Here is a 22,621-nt window from a genome sequence, read left to right as displayed (position 1 = left end):
AACATTCTCTGCTGCATAGTAAACTTAGTAAACTTATACTAATACTTTACATAAACAACTATTTAACAATCAATACTCATAATAGAGTATTCTAATTTTATTACTTACGATGGATTTTGGTCTACTAGTGTATTTAGATAGTGAATTGTTTTGAGCTGAAAAGTCACTTGTAGAAAATGTAGCATTAGAAATACAATGGATTACAATGCATCTAGATTCAAGATCGATGTTAAAGCAGCCATTTTCTATATGTAGGTTTTTATTTCACAGATTATTGAATGTGAAAAGAGCAAAGCTCTAGAGGAAGCAACCCAATGAACAATTACTAGGAAAGAAGTCCACTAAACTAAGACTTCCTTCTGGATAAAGATGCATAGGATTTCCTCAGGCCTCAAACTTGCCAATGCCTGTGTAATGTGAATACTTTTGGTTCTGCTATATATAAAAATGTCTTCTGAATCATGTACATACTTTGGGGCAATAATGCAAATTAACTAACTGATCCTACTCTGTTTACAAGTCTTCTGCCCCAATTAAGGATTTGGGAACTGGCAAGTTGTATTTGAAAAAGAAATAAAAAAATATTGTAAGCTAACTTTTTCCCAATAAAAATCTGAAAAGTACTCTACATTAATGACATTTTTCTTTCCATATTACCTCCTAATCTTTGCTTTGCTTTGTGTCCTTTTATAGTGTTCTTTCCTATTTTACAGTAATTGGTCCTCTAGACAATTTTTTTTCAGGAACAGAAAGCCATTTAAAATATGCACTCGCTCTCTTTAGCGGTAAGAATTGTTTTGACTACATCTTTCATTCTCAGAACTAACTTCAGCGAAGTCCTAATAATTGGACTTCAAGAATTGGAAAACATGTTCAGTAGGGAATGCATTTAGGTAGAAGCCCAGACTCCCAGTGCATTTTTTAAAGATTAAGCATTATAAATAATCGATGGGGTGCTGGCCCTATTATTTACCAAAGTAGCCGTTCAACTTTCATAATTCCTCAGCCAGGATAACCTTTGATGAGAATTCTGCGAACTTCGAAGTCCACTCATCCAGAAGTTGCCAAGATTGGAAAAGGCTGTACTGTAGAAGATTGACACGGTCTATTTTGGATCACATCACTTTGGACCAAATGCAGGGTGACATTTTTGATTCATTTTTGATTATTATAGCTTATTAAAAATGTATTATTCAAAGATGTTACATAAGAAACACCAAAAATATGACACTCCTTGCAACCCCCAGATCAAAAATACTATCTCATTCTAATTTATTGCTTTAAAGCAATGCAAGACCCACCCCCAAAATACATTGAATCAGGCCAGGGTCACCTCATTCTGCACTACGAAAAAAAAAAATCTGTAAGCTATAAGTATGATCTTGTAGCCAATGAACAGACTCTTTTCAGAAGCCTATTAGGAAATAAAGGGCTCTGAGGCAGCTAGCATCTTCTATACTTGTGGGCAATCTAGTCCATATCTCGCCTCTTCCTCCACTGGAGCATTTTAAGGAGGCTGAGACTGGCTTTGAAGAGCCGATCATGTTGGAAGATCATTTGATGAAAAGTATTGAGAGGCAGGTTCCCACTGGGGTCCGCATGTTTCAGAGTGGTTATGGGTGTGTAGAAGCTATTGGTTTGATATCGCAATGGAGGATTCTCAGAGGTGATCACTTTCAGCACATGCTGCCAGAAAAAAGAGCAAGACATGGAATTAGAAAATGCAGACAACTACCTGTGTTTTACAGAAAAGTATGTTTGGATGAAATGGGGGGGGGGGTATAAGTTAATTAGAATGGGGAAAGGTAACAAACATATTTACAGGTCTAATCTTACAGTCAAGATGAAGCTTCAAACAATCATGATATTTTAAAAGCTTTACATTGCAGTTTTGAAGAAGACTATTAACTTGGTCAATAATAAGGTTATTGGATCAACTGTAGAAGCTGCCATCTGTTTTTTTTAACCAAAGGAGGTTCACATCTAGTATATACACACCATGTTCACATATACATAGGCTTATTATTACGCTTCTCATAGTAGTCATTCAAGGCTGTATTACATATTTGGAAGCTGACGGGAAGCTTAACTTCTCAGACCAAGTTAATATTATGAGATTATTGGAGGGAAGCCATCACTTAATAAATTCAATTACAGTCATGATGAGTGCATTGTTTAAGAACTGAAGAAACAGGGAACAGATCTAGAAAAAGACTTCTGGCTTTGTGCAGATAAGTACAGCACATCTCTCGTGTTTTCATGCAAAAAAAGTGCAGTTTTAAGAAATCCACTCAAAGTCAATACAACGATTCACACAAGGTCTGAAGCACTTTGAATCATTCTTAAAGTTGTCGTAGCCCTGACCTATATTGTTAGTAATAAAAAAGATTATCTCTCTCTCTCTTTTTTTGCCTATAACAGGGGTCCCCAACCCACAGTCCATGGACTGGCCCTGGTCCACAGCATGCCAGGAACCGGACCGCACAAACAAACATAGCCCCATGTGTGGGATGCAGGCAGCATGCAAAACCTTCTGTTCCACGGAAAAACTTCTCTCCACAGAACCGGTCCCTGGTGCCCAAAAAGTTGGGGGCCATTGGCCTATAATAATAAATAAAATGCTGGCAAAGCCCATTTCCAAGAGATCATATACAATTAAGTTTTATGGAATATTTTTCTTTGCACCAGTGGTATATGCTACTTAGACCACTCAGGCTCCTTGCCATTATCACTTTGGGCTCAGGTTGGCTTCCCCACAGTCAAAATTACAGACAAAGACTCCATCCAAGCATAAGCCATTTTTCATAAAATGCCATTGCATTTCATTTTTCTTCCTTGTAGGTCTCACATAGCCCCAATGCAATTTGTTTTGTTAAATCTGTTAAGGATTTTTTAAAAAATTGTATTCCACCTTCATTATTTTAACTCAAAGCAGTGAATCTATGGGACATACCTTCTTCCTATTTTCCCCATAGCAACAACACTTTGAGGTAAGTTGGGCTAAGAGAGAGTGACTGACCCAAGAAAATAGATTTAATATAGCTGTCCAAACAGTAACAGATGTAGTAGTTCGGGATCTGAGATAGTTTTCAGAAAGCCCCAGGGAGTACCCAGTTGGCTTTCATGGCTAAGGCAAGACTAGAATTGATAGTCTCCTGCTTTCTAGCCTGGAACCTTATCCACTACACTAGACCAAACTGGCTCTCTTTTTTGCTAATAAGCCTGACACATACTTAGTTATTTCGTTATTTTATTTATTAAATTTATATACCACTCGTCTCCCCTACAAGGCAACTCTATTTGCCTCGTTCACTCATTTCCATGCTAGAATAGTACAGCAGAATATATTAGGAAGCGAAAATGGTTGGTTAAATAGACCTGCTCAGAAGTTGCCCAATATGATTCAAAGCCGAACCTATCCATGAAAAAAATAAAAAAATCCAAATAATAAATGTGAAGAAATAGAATAATCAATTGTTCATAGGCACAAGGACAGGGTAAAATGCATTTGCTAAAGACCCAATATATAAAACCAATATGTCATTCAAAAACTCATGGTCTCTGAGATAAGCAAGTATATATAAATATGACAAATACTGATTTCAGAGTATGCAGTCTGTAAATTAAGCTGACTGACATTTCTATATATGGTATCAAGCTTAAGAGCAATGATAACCAAGGGGGAACACCTTGAAGCAGAATGGGACAACTTGCCTCAGCCAACTTGCTGCAGTCAACTCGCTATGACCAATTCACAGCCAACTCGCTGCAGGACAATTTATATTTAACAATTTAATTATTCAAAATAAATAAAAAAATATTTTAATTTTTGCCATTCAAATTCCATTTTGTCCCTTCTTTTTCACCCTTTCCTTAACGATTCTATTCCACCATTTCTTTGATATTCGTATAACTCTTGTCCCATCGTGAATTGTTCCACGGCAAGTTGGCCATGGCAAGTTGGCTGTAGTGAATAAACACATCTGAAGACCTGCTTAATGTAATAAACACTTGGTGTGGTTGGAAACTAAATCTTTTAGCTCATGAAATGGAGGCAAAAAGCCTGAAAATGGATTTGATGCTGCATACTGCTAAGAGAAAATTAAGAGAAATATATTATCAGTCTGTCCAATTACATCTTCCCTATAAATTAAAAAAAAAACACCATAAAGCAGTTTGACATCTAAAGAAAGAGTTTCTTGAAGATATGGGGATTTCTTATAAGTGCTTTTTACCTTTTTTAGGAACTCTTTTTTTTTCTGGGGCTTTCTGAAACTATCTCAGATCCTGAACTGCTATATCTCTGTTACTATTTGGACAGCTATATTAAATCCATCTTCTGTGATCAATTGTATATAATCTACAACACAGTGGTTTATATCAAGTACTTGATGGTCTTGTACTTTGGAATTGGTGATAATCAAGGGTGTTTATAAGCAATTTCAGCCACGTAAATCAATGAGAGATTACATTGCAATGTAACATAATAGTGATGGGCTTCGTTATTAGAACTATAGCTTTAAAGTTGACAGCTGGCCTTCAATTGTACCCAGAAGCCAACCAACAACCAATGCTGCTTCCGAAGTAGCAGAGTTCTCTGAAGCCATAAACTAACCCAGTGATTATACACCTACTAGATATGTTGTGTGAATATGTGATGGTTCCTCAAAATATGCCAATATATTATTTCTTTTTCTTTCTTTTTTGGGGGTGGATGGAGAGGTGGGGAACCCTGGCTTGATTAATCTTCTGGAGTCAGTCAATACAGCAAGTCACCTGAAGAAATTAAGGCTCCAGGCCATAGCAGAGGCATCAGTAAGCACCAGAGTCTAGGCATTTATTCCAAAATAGGTAGGGAGAAACATTATCCTACCTCAGCCACCTCTTCTGGAGTCTGCCCCAGTGCAGTGAAGACCTCTTTGGAGTAGGCTAGGTAGAAGTTGTGGAATATATCTAGTGTCTCTTTATCTACACCAGAGAGATCCATGCTTGCTGCCTCTTCATAAAGCTTCCTCTCAAACTCTGATAACACTGGTCCTGGCTCAATCAAACTGATTCTGTAGGAGGAAAGAAACAGTGAATAATCAAGATCCCCCTCACTCTTCCACTGATGAGCGACCTAACAATCTGTTTGACAAAGAACCAAGTTTCCTCTTGTCTTCTAACATCATCAAGAACCAGCAGTATGCCAGGCATCCCAGCCGATGTGACCTTAAAGATGGTTGCTATTTGATTTGATTGCTTATTGTACCCTATGACTATTATTAAGTGTTGTATCTTATGATTCTTGACTCTAGATGAATGTATCTTTTCTTTTATGTACAGAGAGCATATGCACCAGACAAATTCCTTATGTGTCCAATAACACTTGGCCAATAAAGAATTCATTCATTCATTCATTCATTCATTCATTCATTCATTCATTCATTCACTCATTCTGTCTATCTATCTATCTATCTATCTATCTATCTATCTATCCATCTATCTGTCCATCTGTTCTACATAATTATATGATTTAGAACTCAAGGCCTGAGCTTTACTAAGTAAGAGCTCTTAGCCCACTTCAGTTCAAAAACTATATATACTTGAAGAAAAAAATTGAAAACATTTTACAAATCTCTATTTTGATTCAGAAGAAGTTAATTATAATGCATATCTCATGTTTTCTTTCAGCTCCATAGTCTTTCAGAGAAGGTCTTTCTGGGTCTGATGTTCATAGCAAATAAAACCTTAAATTAAAGAGGCAGTCAATCAATTTTTTATTATTATTTGTGATTAGCATAATAAATTACAATCAAATCTATGAAATGATAAAATGTCAGTAACATTCAAACAACTTTCATCACATTTTCTCTACCACTGAAGTCAACAAATGCAGCAAATAGCACCCCTTGTAGTCCATATTTCAGACAAGGGTTGTAGGATTAGGCACCAATTGAGCATGTTTAAAGACCATCTGTTTTTCAATTAATGTACCTCCAATCTATCTACTTCCAAAGGATTCCAGACCAAGTGCTTGGAAAAAAAGTTTACAATTCCCAACATTAAAGGAGGGTTTCTCTTCTTTACCCCTTTGTTTTTTAAGTGTTCAACAGAGGCATTAGACTAGAGGAGAAATAATGGGATTGAAAAGTTAAAGAAAACACTGAGTGTCTTCTTTACTAAAATAAAATTTAGATTTTATTTTTAAAAAGCCTCAAATGATACTGAATATTTAATTAAGAAATTGAAGGACTTTGGTGCATTATCTAGCTTTTAAGTAAATAAACAATAAAAATGTTGGTTAAGAATATGAGTATACATAAAATCATTATCAGTGAATGATACGGCAAGAATGGACATTGGAGGTTTTCTAGTTCACACACACGCACACACACACACACCACCGTCCAAGGCAGAGTCCTTGTACCATCTAGGAAAAATATTTGTCTAATCTTATCTTGAAAACCTTCAAGATTGAGAGAATTTGATGAAAAGACTGCTTTTAAAATTGAAAAGATTATATATACAGGTGAAACTCGAAAAATTAAAATATCATGCAAAAGTTCATTTATTTCAGTAATGCAACTTAAAAGGTGAAACTAATATATGAGATAGATTCATTACATGGAAAGCAAGATAGTTCAAGCTGTGATTTGTCATAATTGTAATTATTATGGCTTACAGCTCATGAAAATCCCAAATCCACAATCTCAGAAAATTAGAATATTACATGCAATCAATAAAACAAGGATTGTACATAGAACAATATCGGACCTCTGAAAAGTATAAGCATGCATATGTAGTCAGTACTTGGTTTGGGCCCCTTTTGCAGCAATTACTTCCTCAATGCGGCGTGGCATGGAAGCTATCAGCCTGTGGCACTGCTGAGGTGTTATGGAAGACCAGGATGCTTCAATAGCTGCCTTCAGCTCTTCTCCATTGTTCGGTCTCATGTCTCTCATCTTTCTCTTGGCAATGTCCCATAGATTCTCTATGGGGTTCAGGTCAGGTGAGTTTGCTGGCCAATCAAGCACAGTAATCCCACAGTCATTGAACTAGGTTTTGGTGCTTTTGGCAATGTGGGCAGGTGTCAAGGCCTGATGGAAAATGAAGTCAGCATCCCCATAAAGCTCATCTGTGGAAGGAAGCACAAAGTGCTCCAAAATCTCCTGGTAGACGGCTGCGTTGACCCTGGACTTAATGAAGCACAGTGGACCAACCCCAGCAGATGACATGACTCCCCAAATCAACAGACTGTGGAAACTTCACACTGGACTTCAAGCATCTTGTAGTATGTACCTCCCCATTCTTCCTCCAGACTCTGGGTCCTTGCTTTCCAAATGAGATGCAAAAGTTGCTCTCATCAGAAAAGAGGACTTTGGACCACTGAGCAATAGACCAGTTCTGTTTTTCTTTAGCCCAGGTAAGACGCTTCTGACGTTGTTTGTTGTTCAGGAGCGGCTTGACAAGAGGAATACGACATTTGAAGCCCATGTCCAGGATCCATCTGTGTGTGGTGGCTCTTGATGCACTGACTCCAGCCTCAGTCCACTCCTTGTGAAAGTCCCCAACACTTTTGAATGGCCTTTTCCTGACAATCCTCTCCAGGTTGCTTGTGCACCTTTTTCTTCCACACTTTTCCCTTCCACGTAACTTTCTATTAATGTGCTTTGATACAGCACTTTGGGAACATCCAACGTCATTTGCAATTACCTTTTGAGGCTTTCCCTCCTTATGCAGGGTGTCAATGCTGGTTTTCTGCAAAACTGTCAGGTCAGCAGTCTTTCCCATGATTGTGATTCCTACTGAATGAGACTGAGAGACCATTTAAAGGCTCAGGAACCCTTTGCAGGTGTTATGGCTTAATTAGCTGATAAGAGTGGGACACTTTGAGCCTAGAATATTGAACCTTTTCACAATATTCTAATTTTCTGAGATTGTGGATTTGGGGTTTTCATGAGCTGTAAGCCATAATCATCTCAATTATGACACATCACAATATGATTTGATTGTTGATTGTACCCTATGACTATCATTAAGTGTTAAATGTTATGATTCTTGATTCTTAACGAATGTACCTTTTCTTTATGTATACTGAGAGTATTTACACCAAGACAAATTCCTTGTGTGTCCAATCACACTTGGCCAATAAAGTATTCTATCTATTCATAAACTATCTTGCTTTGCATGTAATGAGTCTATCTCATATATTAGGTTCACCTTTTAAGTTGCATTACTGAAATAAATGAACTTTTGCACGATATTCTAATTTTTCGAGTTTCACCTATATGAAGGTTACATTTAATAACATGAACTGCATGTATAATTATGTTAAGGTATGACATGATATCAAAAAGGACATATTAAAGTGGGACAAATTACAACTGTCACTATTGGTAAAATTTCAGTGCTTAAAATAACTTATTACGGGGGCTATTTTTATTTATTTATTTGTTAAATGTATATGCCACCCATCTTCCTGTGGAGTGACTCTCTACAGCTAATGTTGATATTCTTTTTTTCTTTATTCCTTGCACTTTCCTCTACTTTTTTCTTTTCAATTTCTTTTGTTTTTTATATTTTTTCTTTTGTAGAAATTTAAATGTGAAGTGTGTGTGTGTGTGTGGCAGGTTTTCTCAAATTTGGCAATTTTTAGATGTGTGGAGTTCAACTCCCACAACAGCGCATTAGAGATTTGTACCCTTTTAATGTATAAAAATGACAATTCTTGACCCTGTGTGTGTTCCACTAATCAATGTTATTTTCAATACATTTTGGAGAGATAAAAGGTTTCCTTAAGGACCGTCTCCAGATATTCTTCCCATTCCCTGTGTTTAGGATCTAAACTTCACAGAAGATGAGGAGACATAGATCCAAAGGAATATTTCATTTCCAAGCTTTTTTTTAATAATCCATTTTCACTTATATAATTTTACATGGCTGTTATCTGTAAGGACAAGTGGTATTTAAACATTTATTAAACAAAGAAGGAAAAAATAACACTCAGATTTTAAATGACTGCCTGCCCTTTTCTGAACTCTTTATTATTTGTGCACAACCAGCTATCATAATTAATTTCTAGAAGAAAAAAAGGAAAACAGCTAAAAGTTAAAAACATGCAGCCTAATGATTCAACATTCTCCAGTTAAAAGAATCTCAGGTAGAAGATCTGTGTGTGTGTGTGTACTTGAGAGCTCAAAAGTCTTTCAGAGCTAGACAAAAAACAGTATTCCCGCATCTTGATGGAAGGGATATACACATTTGGGAAAAGTTATTTTTAGAATTGCTTCTTTACCACAATTCTCAGAGGTTAACATTTGAGAAAGCTGGTGTCTAGATGCAAGGGCAACCAGCAAAATGAGCTAAATAGAGATCTGAATAAGTACTTTCTCCCTCCTAACTTAGTGTTGCAATCCAGGTCAGTAAGGTAGGGCAGTTACGGATGACTGGGGTGTGTATATGTGTGCTGTTCAATGATTGGAGCTGAAAGCTGCTTTGGCTGGACCATGAAATCTGAGTGGTAAAAATCCACAGGGCCACTAGATGACAACAAAGCGATAAAAAAAAGTGTGGATGTTTGGCTGCCATCAGTATTTTATGGATTCTTTCAGACCAGATTTAATTGCGCTAAACTTTAGTAACTCTGAAAAAATAAAACTCAAGATTTGCATGCAATCTTGAGCTGCGTGCTTGCTCATTTACCTTTTACTGACCCTATCCGGAGTTGTATTAATCTAATAATGCCCAAAGAATTGCAATTCCTTCTCAGGGGAACCTCAGTCATGATCTGTCTTAATTCCAATCCCACTGTATTTACCTGATCCCAAATTTTAGGGCCTGCAGGGCTAAGCTCTCGCAGAAACCCTCCACTGCAAATTTGGAGGCAGAGTAGATATCATTGAAGAGAAGACCTGCAGGGAATTAAATATTGTAAGAAAAAAGTTGACTCATAGACATGAGTGGTTTGTTCTTTTTTGCTATTGCTGACAAGATTTCCCAAAAGAAAACTGATTCTGCTTTGCACTGAGTAGCAAACTTCTCCCTTCTTGGACCTGCCCTGCTGCTGTGCTTTTAATTATACATTGTCCTTTTTAACTCAACATATAGACATTAAAGCAGATAAAGCTTTTCTAGAACCAGAAAGAAGGTATGGAAAAACCTCATGGGTTTATTGTTTAGTATGTCAACCTACTTTGTAAGACTGACTTAGCAGGACCGGTAAAAGAAGGTAGTTAATTTGGGGGTGGCACTGGCTCTTTGCTTGCACAGAAAGAACCATTCAGGCTATTCGATTTGGCATTGAATCATAATGCAGCAAACCACCTGTTAATCTAACATATTGTGTGAACTCAACATATGCCATCAGTCTGTGGCTTGATGTATCATGAGAACCTGGAATATCTGGTTTGAGTTAAATGACCTGAATGGTGTGAATACAGACCTGACTAACAAGTTTTGATTAGAAAACTGAAGTCCAGAGGGTTCATTTTACCCTGTAGTGTAACATCTTGCACTCTGGCTGTGTCTGCAGAATCTACTTAACTAGGTCAATTAAAGACTGAGTAGCTACATTTGTATACTTTGTAGAGCTTTGTTGGTTTAAACTTTACTTATTGTTTAATGTGTTGTGCAAACAAGCCCATTAATTTAGCTTCTCGTACACCCAGAAGAGCAGCCAAGTTAAGCTTGTAAAGCTCCCTGATAGGATGTTGACAAATAAATACACAACAGGTCAGCTTGAATGCTTTTTAAAATCCTCCTCAGGTTCATGAATGATTTTGCCCAGGGAGGAAAGTGCTTTGGGCCCCCTTGCCTTTCTTTGCAAGCACCTTTCCCTGCAAGGTACTGTTAGGTTCCTTTGCGTGACTTGCCTCCAGCTCTTTGTTCTGTAGCAAAGAAAGGACGGAGCTTAATGTTAAAAGCATCTTGACAAGACTGGAAATACTCTCACTGCCTGAAACCTTGCAGAGCTGCTACCTGTCAGAGAAGACAAGATGGACCAACGGTATGACTTGGTATAGGCCAGCTACAAATAGCCTGTATTTAGCAGGTGATGTGGCTGCCATAAAAATCCATTGCTTCCATTCTCCACAACCCATCCCACCCTCATCCTCTGGGATGATCACGGTTGCATGTCCAGAGAATTCTCCAACAACATTCTCCTTTGCCCTCCGAAAGGAGCTTCACCTTGCAAGCCTAGGACGCTGCTCATCACAACAATATGCCCTCTCTTTCGCCGCTTCATGTCAGGGAAGATTTCCTGGATAAGGCGCACCAAGCCAAAGAAGTTGGTGTCGAAGAGGTTTTGGATTGAGGCCATGCTCTGGCTTTCAACTGGACCAATAAGGCCAAATCCTGCATTGTTCACTGTATGGGAAGGGAGTGGTAAGATAGCAAGAGGGAACAGGAGAAAGCAGTATTTCAAATCCTTATGAATTTGCAAAATCAGAGGAGGAGGCGGTGTTACAATCTACTCATTGTCTTGAAATCCTAGCAATTGTTAGCAAAGATGACACTGGCCTACCTTAAGGATATGTTGGGCTTTATCTGTATTTTGAGAAATACCTGAACAAGGTTGTTTCCAAATGGCAACTCACAGATCTTCCCCTATTCCTCAGCAATATACACCACCCACTGCTATCGAGTGATTCATGTGTTACTCCACTACGACAAATTACAACTTGTCACATCCTCCCTAAACCTGCTTTTTTGAAGGTGGAAGATGGAACTTTCAGTTCTGGATTTATGATAAAGTTCCCGTATAAACGCCATTCTGCAGAGAAAAGGATAGCCTAGGCTCCTTGCCCAAATATCTTACATCTAGAACTTCTTTGTCATAAAATGTTCATGGATAAGTCCAAACAGCTTAAACTGGAATTGGCGAATGCATTAGGCATCTTAGATGTAACTTCCCCAATTTGTTACCATCCCTCAGCCAGCATCTACGGGTGCTGGAAATCCTAAAAAGCACAGTCCAAAGATACCTAGGGGACATCTAATTGGGGTAAAAAGCTCCTGATAGATAAAAGTCTAATTCAGACCTTATGTTCCAGTTTACAGGCTTTGGCAGTGACCAGACCAGCTGGTGCAAAAGGAACATTAGACTGTATAGACTAGTAGTCACAGTCCAAGCAAATCCTCTTCATCCTGTATAAGAGGGGCTTTATTGGGGGAAAGGGTTTGCTTTCCTACCCAGCACATCCACCCTGCGTTGGGGGATGCTGTTCACGCAGCGCCTGATGGAGTCCTCACTGGTCACATCCAGTTCTTTAATTTCAAGCATCTTATCCAGGGCAGGCCCCACTTGCTCCTTCAAGGCTTCACTTTTCTCCAAATTTCTCATGGTGGCAAAAACTAAGAAAAAAGAATGTACACCAGGAATTATAAGGCACCACTCTGGCCAAGTTAGGGAGGGCTTCCTTTCCTTCTTTGAAGTTGATGTGCTTCCTAGCATCCTTTCTGGGCTCCAGGCAGCCTTACCTCGAAATCGTTTCAACTCATCTCTTGCCAGGCGCACTGCCAGGGCCAGCCCAATGCCAGAGGAGCAGCCTGTCACCAGCACATTTCGCACAGCCATCATTGCCTGTGGGAGGAAAGCAAAAGAATAGGAGACAAACCTCAGGAATAGAACCATGGCTAAAGATATGAATGGAAGTCCTTCGTACTGACAAAGTGTAGAAACCCTGTGATTCCCACAAGTCCCCTCACATTTACAAATAATTTCAAGGCTCTTTCAGCCTTCTTCCCATCTAAAAAATGGCCATAATCATAATGGTCTACTTTGCAAAACTAATGAAAAGATGACTGAGTTAGTCTAAAGTTCTTTGAGCATTCAGAAAGTAGGTATGATTTTTAATGTTCACAATGAGTACAAAGAAGTTTTTAACCAACTATAGTATTTCCACAACTGAATCATTTTGTCAGCTAAAGTGGAATGATTTTGGGGCTTAATCCTGATTGGGGAGGGGATAAAGGAGCCTGTGACCTCTGGATGTTACTAAGACAGCTCTTGGTTGCTCCCCTCATTGTCTTTCTGGCTGGAGTTGCTGGGTTGAAATTTGGAAAAGGTTCTTTGTTGCCCCAGCCACTTATTTCTCCTCACAGTCTCACTGGCACTAAAGAGTAACGTGACTATCTATACATCTTTTCACTATCAAATGTAGGACTATGGAACATAAAAGAAACTGCAGCATAAAATGCCATACTGTCCATAGCTGTTGTGCTGCTGAACCAAACGTTCAAAATACTTCCTTCACAGTCCTCTTTTCCTGTGCATGACCAGGCACAAGAGTTTACCTATAAGGAGGCAAGTGTTATTTAAAAGACTTACATTTATTTAAAAGACTTACATGGCTGTCCATCATGCATACCATAATTTTGGCTGGCTCACAAAACAATTATAAAAATTGTAACAACTCCCGAAATCTCAAAGGCAACAACATCCTTCCCACTTGCCAGAATGGGATGATTTGACACGCCTATCTCGACAAGGTCAGCAGGAGGCACCCTTCTCACCACCGACAAGTCCCCCTCTGCCAACTTGCTGCTTCCATCTCTTTGCGAGGCATCTCAACACTAGAAATTTATTTCAGGGATAACGCGAGCGAGCTGGTTGTCAGAGGGGGGGGGGCACTGTGGATGGAGTGGGAGGCAACAATGCAGAGGCAATGGCATGGGATGGGGTGTCAAAATGGGGAAGCTTCCTCCACCCTGCTTTTTTTTTTTAAAAAGCGCATTGTTTAATGGTTGAGAGTGTTTTGTTCTGAAAATAAGGGCAGCTTTGTAAAGCAATGGGGTGGTATGTCAGCTTTTTTTAAAACTAAAACATCTTGTATTGAGTTGCATTCAAATCCTTGCCTCTCAAGCAGATTTCAAAGTTTGCAGCCATATTTAGCCGTGGGATATGATGCACTACAGAAATGGGGCTGCGTGGACAGGAAACTTTGGAGCCCAAACTAGAAAAAAAACCCTCTTCTTAGCATTACTCTTTTCACAACATCCGTGTCAGCTTTGGGGGGGAAACATTGCTGCAACTCTCCATCCAAACGCACTCTGCCCCTGACCGGAAACACCAAGAAGTCATCCACCTGGCTCTGAGGAGGGGAAAAGCACTCTGCACGTGAACAGAAACACAACTATATTATCCACCTGGCTCTGTGGGCACTTCGTTGCAACATTCCAAACAATCAGAAGTGTTTCTGGTCTTTCTTTTTCTTTTCTCCCCCCCGACCCCAGGCTCACTTCTCTTTCCCCTTCTCCCCATCACTGTGTCTTCCTATTGGCTTTTGTATTTTTGTATTTTACTCTATAATCTAATAAAATGTTTTTTAAAAAAATAATAATATAAAAATAAAAAGTGTTTCTGGTCATATGCAGACTGCTTTCATGGTGTTTCTGATCGTGTGAAGAGTGCTTTTCTCTAAAGCTGGAAATTTTGCAACCTGCTTGATGGGCAAGGATTTGAATGGAAGTCAAAACAAGACCTTTTAGTTTTTTAAAAAGCTGACATCCCACCCCATTGCTTCCCAAAACTGTCATTATTTTCAGAGCAAGGCAGCCTCAAACATTAAGCAAAGTGGCTGTTAAAAAAAATGTTGCAGGGTGGCAGGAGCTTTCCATTTTGATACCCCAACCCACATCATTGCCCCTGCACTGTTGCCTCTAACTCCACTCTCCACCCATCACTGCCCCCTCTGACAGCCTGCTTACTCACCCTCACTGGCTCTCCATTCTGTGCCCACAGCGAGTTATCCCTGCAGCAAATGTCTGGTGTTGAGATGTCCTGCAAAGAGATAGAGGCAACGAATTGGCAGAGGGGACTTGGCAGTGGCAAGAAGGCTGCCCCCAGTTGGCCGTGTTTAGCTAGCGGCGTTGAGACATCCTAGAAACCCCCCCACCCCCTGGACATCTACACTGAATTCTAGCCAGCTGTTCAAGGTCTTCTGGAAGACTAGGAGTGTCCCAGCCCGTCTGGAAAGTGGGGAGAGTTACAGAGGAGCACAGAGGTGAATTTAGAAAAACAATGCAATAATCTTTAGTAAAACTCAGCCCAGGAAAGCTGGAAAATATGAGAAGTTTACCCCACCTTGACTCTGTTTGGTAAAAAAAAAACAACCCAGGAAAATTGCCAGACTTCCAAGATTCTGAGTTTCACGGGTGTCAAATTTGCGGTGTCACATTGTCATCACGTGACATATCTTAACTTTTTTCCCACTTTGCAGAGCTGGGGTGAGTGTGGCCTGTGCATGTTGAATACGGCCCAAGTTTAGTTTGATACTAGATCAATAAAGTTTTAGCATTTCATTTGATGTCTGTTTCTTGTTTTTCCTTTTAAAGATTGATTTATTAAAGACCAAAAGACATCTGAGGTCTTTTCCAGCCATATGATTCTATATTCTAATAAATACATTCAAAGAAAAAAACTCAAGTGAATGTGAAAAAGAAAAAGGAAATGAAGAAAGAAAAAGGAAATAGAAAAAAAGAAAATAAAAGAACAAAAAATGAAAAAATAATTGAGGAAGTGGCTTCCAATTTTCCTCTCAGTCCTTATACATACAATTTTAATCTCTCTCTTAAATTGTATCATAATTTCCTTCTTTCTATAACCTATTCTTTCTCATCGTAAGTCACAAAATCATTTTTTACACAAAAATACCATAAGAGTTAGAGCACTGGAGGCATAATCTGAAGTTTGGATGGCATGGATGATAAAGTTAAATGTGGATAATAAATAACATTTTATTAGATGTGCCACACTGAGAATAAGGAATAGATATAAACCCAGGCTATGCCTGAAAACACCTCTATGGATCTTGGCACAAGAGAAACAGTAGGCAAAGACAGAAAGTTAATGTAGCAGAAATTATTGGAGAATCACCAAGAGGAATGTAAAATTAAATCTAGGGAACAACTAAAGGCAGAATGATGTATTCCTCAATGGTTTTCCCATTTAGAGTTATATCAAAAGGATTTAAAATGGATAAAAAGACTTATGGTATAGAACAAAGTAAGAGAATATGAAGTGCAATTGTATACTAATGATGATCATGTAATTGCTAAAATGTATAAACTTTTGTTAAAATTTGAAATGGAAGAACAGGTTAAAGAATATTATAAAAAAGGGCTATGAATTTTGATTATAATATACAGATGGATCAATGGGAAAATATGTGGTCAAAGGGTTGAAATTTACATTAGGTTATAATCTTTTAAAAAGGGAATTTTTATAAATTGATGGATGATGCCGGAGAAATTATATAGAATGCATAAAGGAAGCCCAAATGCATGTTGGAAATGTAAGCAACACAAAGGGACATTTTATCATTCATGGTGAACATGTAAAACTAAAAAATTTAGATTCAAATATACACATTGATACAAAGGATTTTAAAGATTAATATTAAAGCCACAACATTTCCTTTCAGGACTGATGGCTACACAGAAAAATCATAGAAGTTTACATCAGTATATTATTAATCCATTAAGATTAGTGTATACATGAAAGTTGAACAAAACTGGCATGATCCATCTTGGAAAAATGGTTGGTGAAATTGCCAGAACTTGCTGAGATGCCAATGGACTTCTGTGGTTGGAGAAAAGTAATTATTGACATTTGTCTTGTTTCTGACCTGGCCCATCTTGAAAGACCTCATTTCTCAAGGTCTTGCATCCTGCCTGCTATTTTGAGCTGCTTCTCTCGACAGTAGCCCAGAAAGGCATGAATTCTACTAACCTGCCCCTTCCCCAACTCAACCAAGGTTAATAAATTTTACTTTTGCCCAATTTTGTATCCCCTGCAAAAATGTAACATTTAAGAAACATTCTTTCCATCTCTTTCATCTTACTTATTAAAAAATACAGTTGAAAAATAGGGGACTCACGACTTGAGGATTTTAATGTTTCAAGCAAGTCTTAATATTTAAATCTTTTTTGAGAAAAAAAGCGATCAATGTGAATTTATTCATCCATCTCAAAAGTCATGTAAATGAGAAGCCAAAAATGTTGTACTGTATATCATAAACAGCAGGAACCAAAACACAGTAAAAACAAAAATAAAAAAATATTTATATATAAAATGTTTTAAATATATGTAAACTTGTTCCAGGAAAGTTTAAAAAAAGCAATAATTTTACTTGGATAACCTTGAACAAAGCATTTTTTGGGGAAGTTGAACTCAACTCCAGGGGATTTCACAAACAGATTTATGCAATAGTCTTGACATCAACATAAAAGAGGTTGCTTCATTAGGGATTTTTAAAATTTTTCCAGTCTAGTTCACAAGGGCTGGAATTCCTTCATGATCTCCCATCTAAGCACAAAGCAGCCCTAATCCTGCTTAAAATACAAAGCTCCTCCCTGTACTCAAAACATACGCCAGTATTAATCAAATTTAACTATGGTGGCCTGTTGATAATAAATGCTTATATGCTCCCAATGAGACAAAACCTTCAGATCTGTGGACTGAACTGATAAGATCACCTGAATGCTGCCACATGCTTTAACAAAATTCTTTAAGGAAGAACTGATTGTACAGTTGGTTATTCTGCATTCTTGTAATATAGAATACGGAACATATAGCATTTTATCTTTTCAGGGGACTTTCTATCCAAATAGGAAATATATAATATTGAACAGAACAAAACAAATCTGGAAAAAAAATCTATGTAAGTTCAATTCAAGTTTTCTTGTTTCTAAAGAACCTATGTTACCTTATTTTACTAAGGTTTGATTATTACCATAGATATCAAGTTGACTATAAATGAGATACCATTTCAGATGCTGCAGAATTATGACCCTCTTCATTCCCAGAAAATAATTTTAGTTGACTTCAGTATGTAATCAGGGAATGAAATTATTTATCTTATTAAGAGAACTCAGATGTCAACTGTTTATATGTCTCTATCCAGCCATCTATTTGCCTCAAATAAATACAATATTATGTTAATTTGTATGCCTTCTGTACTCCAATGGAGACATTACACTGTAACAATAATAGATGGCTTACTTTGAGAAATCCAGCATGGCCAATTCCCCTTCCTGTGGAGTTGGTTCTACTGAAGGGAAACCCAAACGGGGGAAGATACGTTTTACTAGAGAATTTCTTGTACAGATTTTAATATCTGACCATCTCATAATGTTCTATAATTTCGGAATGGATATTATCTATTGGAAAAGAAACAAAAATACAGCTGCAAGAAGATACAGCTAGTCCTTGACTTACAACCGTTTGTTGTAAGCTGAAGTTACAATGGCACTGAAAAAGTGTCCTATGACCGTTTTTCACACTTACAACCATTGCAGCATCCCTATGGTCAAAAATTGGGCATTTGGCAATTGGCTATATTTATGATGGTTGCAGCATCCTGGGGTCATGTGATCATCTTTTGCAACCTTCTAAAAGGCAAAGTCACTGGGGAAGCCAGATTCACTTAACAACCGTGTTACTAACTTAACAACTGCAGTGATTCACTGAAGAATCATGGCAAGAATAGTGATAATAGTGAAACAAAACTCACTTAACTGTCTTGCTTAGCAATGGAAATTTGGGCTTGTAGGTTGAAGACTACCTGTACTACATTGCAGAATAGCTTGTGCAAAAATAAAAAGGTTGGGTCTCACGTATTACAAATAGAATTTAGAAGATTAAGATTAAGGTCAGGGATTACAATCAGCCCTGTGCTTTATTTTCTAAAAGTAAACTGTTATTGCTCTTTTGGTGCCTTCAAGTCAGACATGATTCCTGACAACTTTTGTGTTAATTTCCCTGGCAAGATTATAGATGTGGATTGCCATTACCTTCTTCTGGGATGGTTTCTGACTTCTCAGTATTTGGCTGAGAGGGAATGGCTGACCGATGATCACTCAACTGGACTCCATGCCTAAGAAAGGATTAGAACCAAAGTCTTCCTGGTCCAAGTCCAGCACATTCAACACAACATCAAATGTGCATTGCACTTGAAAGCACCAAAAGTTTGGGTTCAAAAATTGCTGGAGCATTTCAAGGAGGACAGAGACAGAAAGGGGCCCAAAGCTGTAGAAATAGAAGAAGAGGACAATGAATAAATCCACCCTGAGGAAAACACACAAGCTCACTAGAGGACTTTGGGCCAGTCATTCTCTCTCAGCCTACCTCAAAAAGGATGTTATGAGAGGAATGCTGTACATGCTGCCTTGTGTTTCTTAGGAAAGGCATGATATAATTTGTCAAATAAAGAGATTAGTGGAATGATGTAGACCAAAGGTGGTATTCAGCAGGTTCTGACCAGTTCTGGAGAACCAGTAACAGAAATTTTGAATAGTTTGGAAACCGGCGAATACTACCTCTGACTGGAGATTTTACAGTATCCTTCCCCTGCCACACCCACCAAGCCACGCACACAGAACCTGTAGTAAAATTTTTTGAATCCCACCACTGATCTGGACAGTTATCATTTGCCTATGCAAGCACCAGGAATATCATTCAAGTGAAAGAGATGTAACCAAACTACTTGAAATGACTTGTGCCCACTGAAGAAAACACTTCTCAGCTGCTTCATTTGATGGGTTAAGTTTGTTTGTATAAAAACATATTTTTAAAGTGGCCTTAAATGTCCAATGTTACATTTCTTTACACATGTACACTGCCAGGATGGGGACCCATGTTTAAGGGGACAGAGTAATCCAAAAATGATTTGGGGCTGAAAGAGCATAGAGTTGTTCATTATTCTTTGGACGGAACTGTACCCAATCCTATGTTCTCCAAATGCAAAATATTTTGCACGATTCTTGATCAATTGTGCTGGCTGGCGGTATTATGGGAACTGAAGTCCAATTTTACCGGAATACATCAGACTAGAGTAATAAAACGGGAACTTGGTTCCGTTAAGACTATTTCCCGGACTTTAAGACCAGTAGTTCTCTTTAATGAAAGCAAGGCGTGGCGAAGGGAGTCTTCTGCAGGAGAACCGCTAGCACTTAGGAGCTTAGTCTCTCGCCACGCAATCAACTACCCCGGAGCGCCTATCTGGCAGAGGGCTATTGTGGACCACGTCATGCAGGATTGGGTGCCCTCGCGGAAAAGTTGAAGCAAGGAAATGGAAACGCATGTTTTCTACCCTGGGAGAGAAACCTTACCCCGGACAACAACCCGTTGCTAACAGCGCGCGTTCTCACGCAGTCCTATCCGTTTCTTACGGGAGAGAAAGCTAGGATGGCGCCACCCCAGCTAGGAGCTTTCCAGTAGTGACCACTTCTCCAGTATCAGAATCACCTACCTCAAGAAATTGTGCCCAGTCTCGAAATCCTATTAGCATGTGAGGAAAAGGGGGATCCAAGACCTTCCCACCACCCTCTAAATATTTCTGCACCTCTCGTTTATCCGCTATCTGCCCGGGAATCGGCCTTCCTCTCCATCCCGCACACGTTATAAGCCGGGCAAAGGACGGGCAAACCCGCCTCAACCTGAAGGACGCCGGTCGTTGTAGTCCTCACAGCTCCCGGGTTGCCCTCCCTTGGCCCCGCCTTCCCAGCGTTAAGAAGAGGAAGGCGGGGACTTGCAGCTGTTGGAGGTTGGGATGGTGGAGACTGCCCCTGGAAGATTTAGCGAGGGTGCAAAACAAGAAGGTAAAATGAGCCCCCCACCCCGCGTGTCCTTGGGCACTTTGACTCTGGTTTCCCCCATTTGCTGAAGGAGAAAACCGCAGAAAAAAGCTATTGCTTCGAAACTTGGAACAAAATGAATAGCTGTTGATTTTGCCGACCTCGAATGATTTCGGATTCCAAATATACATACGGGTCAGAATTTCCAAAGTGGTCTTGCTGTACGCAAAATACTGCAAATCTTATTGGCACGGTTTCTAATTTTAATTCTGAACATAGTCCCGTTTCCCTCCCCCAAAAAAAATCCTAATGCGATGTTAACTCTGCCCCCATTTCTTGTTAGATTAACATGCCGTTGGTTTGGCTGTTGAATTAATTCATAGCTCAATTTACCGTAGGGTTTTCTTTACTGTACAAACTTTGTAGCTTATATTGCAAAGGAAGATACTGGAGTTCCATGGAAAATTAGGAAAATCTTCATTAACCAAGATGTCAAGAAAATTGGAAGGTGAAACAACATGCTGGAAGAGAAGTTTGGTAGCTACACTTTATTATTTTTTAAAAAATAAAATGAACAAATGAAGACAAATCTAGAGAAAACTGAATGATTGTGCAAGCAGCTTAGTTTGAAGTGGATTGCAGTGAGGATAAAACAGCAGAATCTACTTAAATTCTGCCAATTTTCAAAAGCTAAGCAGAATTGAACTGGTTAATATTTGGTTTGGAACACCAGGAAAAACCAAAATGTGGCATGACTCTCTGTTGTTGCTGAAAACACCTACATGCATAAGTTGAACCTGACCTGAAGGAAACTATTTCTACTAAACAATAAGCAGTTCCAACAGATGCTGCATGTTTACTTCAGTGGGCCACAGCTCAGTCCAGGAGGAGCCAGTGAGCAGATATGCCATTCTGAGGACAAGGAGGGGAGAAACAGTTTTTCCTAGTAATTGCTGAAAGTGATGTTGGAACTGATTAATACGTTCAAGTTAATTTTATTTCACTGCAGACCTATGTTAATTTTTATAACTAGATATAATTTGTCTATATTGTAAGTGTGGGAAGCCCTCCTCCTAGAAAATGAAGTATTTTGGGCAATATTAAAGAGGCAGAATATTATATTTCCCTTAAAGGAGAAGAGGAGAAAGATGTTCTTAAAGGCAGAAAGGAGCTCCAGTCTTCCTGCCATAGGAAAACAAGCAGAAGCTTGAAGAGGCTGGTCTTTTGGAATGGAGATTTTGTATCCATTCAGAAAAACTGGGCCAATCTATTCATAAGCAATAGACTCCAAATAAGCAACACGGTTAGGCAAGCTGACGAGATTAGCTCAGACAAATACCTAGTATTTGCATTTCCCCTTTTGCCTGAAGAGCCAGCCATGACCTCTATATGACCCCCATAGGAATAGTGACAGCCATTAAAATATTAAGGGACACATTCTTATGCAGGAACAGGCACCTCAATCACAAAGCCCCAAAGAATGTATAAAAGCCCACCTATCCCAATCCCATTTTTTCAGCCACCACAGAAACATGCTGCTCTCAATTGAAGTTTTTGGAAAACCAAACAGAGACCTCCTTTCCTTGCAGCCTTCCTCCATTATATTTCCAGCATCTTTCTCCCGGCTTGGAACCGGACCAGATTTTTCTTCCAACACAAGCAAAGGGTAAAGCCAGAGGTATTAATTTTCCAAGTTGTCATTTATTCTTAATGTTTGTCAGTGGATAAGCTAAGCATTTATATCATTCTATCAAGCAGTGCTGGTTTTCCAAATTTCCAATCGGGCTCAAAGATATGGTAAAAGTATCTTCAAACAATACAGAAAAATAAAGAATATGCTTCAGTAAATGATCATTTGTATATGGTTCCATGTACATGCGAAAGAAAATCAGTCAGCAAGAGAAGAAAATTCTCTCCTATTTAACACAGAAGAATCTTGCTCTAGAACTTGGGCAAAGTGTCAGTGAAGGAAAATGTGAAATAATAGCTGTCATATTTACTGCTCCTAAAGTGCTTTCAAATCAAAGTACAGTACAAATACACATCAAATCAAGAACCAGCT

At 38.7% G+C, this 22,621-nt stretch overlaps 1 protein-coding gene and 1 long non-coding RNA gene across 13 annotated transcripts; one reads left to right on the top strand and one right to left on the bottom strand.

Annotated features, from left to right (window-relative positions):
• Positions 1 to 76: 76 nt before the first annotated feature.
• LOC113446893 (retinol dehydrogenase 8-like) lies at positions 77 to 20,423 on the bottom strand. 12 transcript variants are annotated; one of them, XM_087925920.1, is made up of 9 exons: positions 20,235 to 20,423; positions 18,778 to 19,012; positions 14,696 to 14,764; positions 12,463 to 12,565; positions 12,175 to 12,336; positions 11,170 to 11,349; positions 9,800 to 9,893; positions 4,874 to 5,057; positions 242 to 1,686 (listed from the first exon to the last, which is right to left on the bottom strand). In XM_087925920.1, the coding sequence occupies exons 4-9, from the start codon at positions 12,560 to 12,562 to the stop codon at positions 1,471 to 1,473; spliced, it is 936 nt and encodes a 311-aa protein (XP_087782046.1). In that variant the 5' UTR covers positions 12,563 to 12,565; positions 14,696 to 14,764; positions 18,778 to 19,012; positions 20,235 to 20,423; the 3' UTR covers positions 242 to 1,470. The 12 variants fall into 12 exon arrangements, with proteins under 12 accessions (XP_087782050.1, XP_087782046.1, XP_087782053.1 ...); XM_087925927.1 differs by lacking the exon at positions 14,696 to 14,764 and adding an exon at positions 2,531 to 2,601; XM_087925922.1 differs by having other exon boundaries at positions 18,778 to 18,860.
• Positions 20,424 to 20,498: 75 nt separating this feature from the next.
• LOC148127169 (uncharacterized) lies at positions 20,499 to 22,407 on the top strand. The gene is made up of 2 exons (XR_015742008.1): positions 20,499 to 20,583; positions 20,986 to 22,407. It is a non-coding gene; the product is annotated as an uncharacterized LOC148127169 (long non-coding RNA).
• The last annotated feature ends 214 nt before the right edge of the window (positions 22,408 to 22,621 follow it).

This window comes from Pseudonaja textilis, chromosome 2 (assembly GCF_049901715.1).
Source record: "Pseudonaja textilis isolate UNSWEBS1 chromosome 2, rPseTex1.2, whole genome shotgun sequence".
Lineage (NCBI taxonomy): Eukaryota > Metazoa > Chordata > Lepidosauria > Squamata > Elapidae > Pseudonaja > Pseudonaja textilis.
Note: the sequence above shows the minus strand (reverse complement) of the source record. Positions and strands in the feature narration are given on the sequence as shown.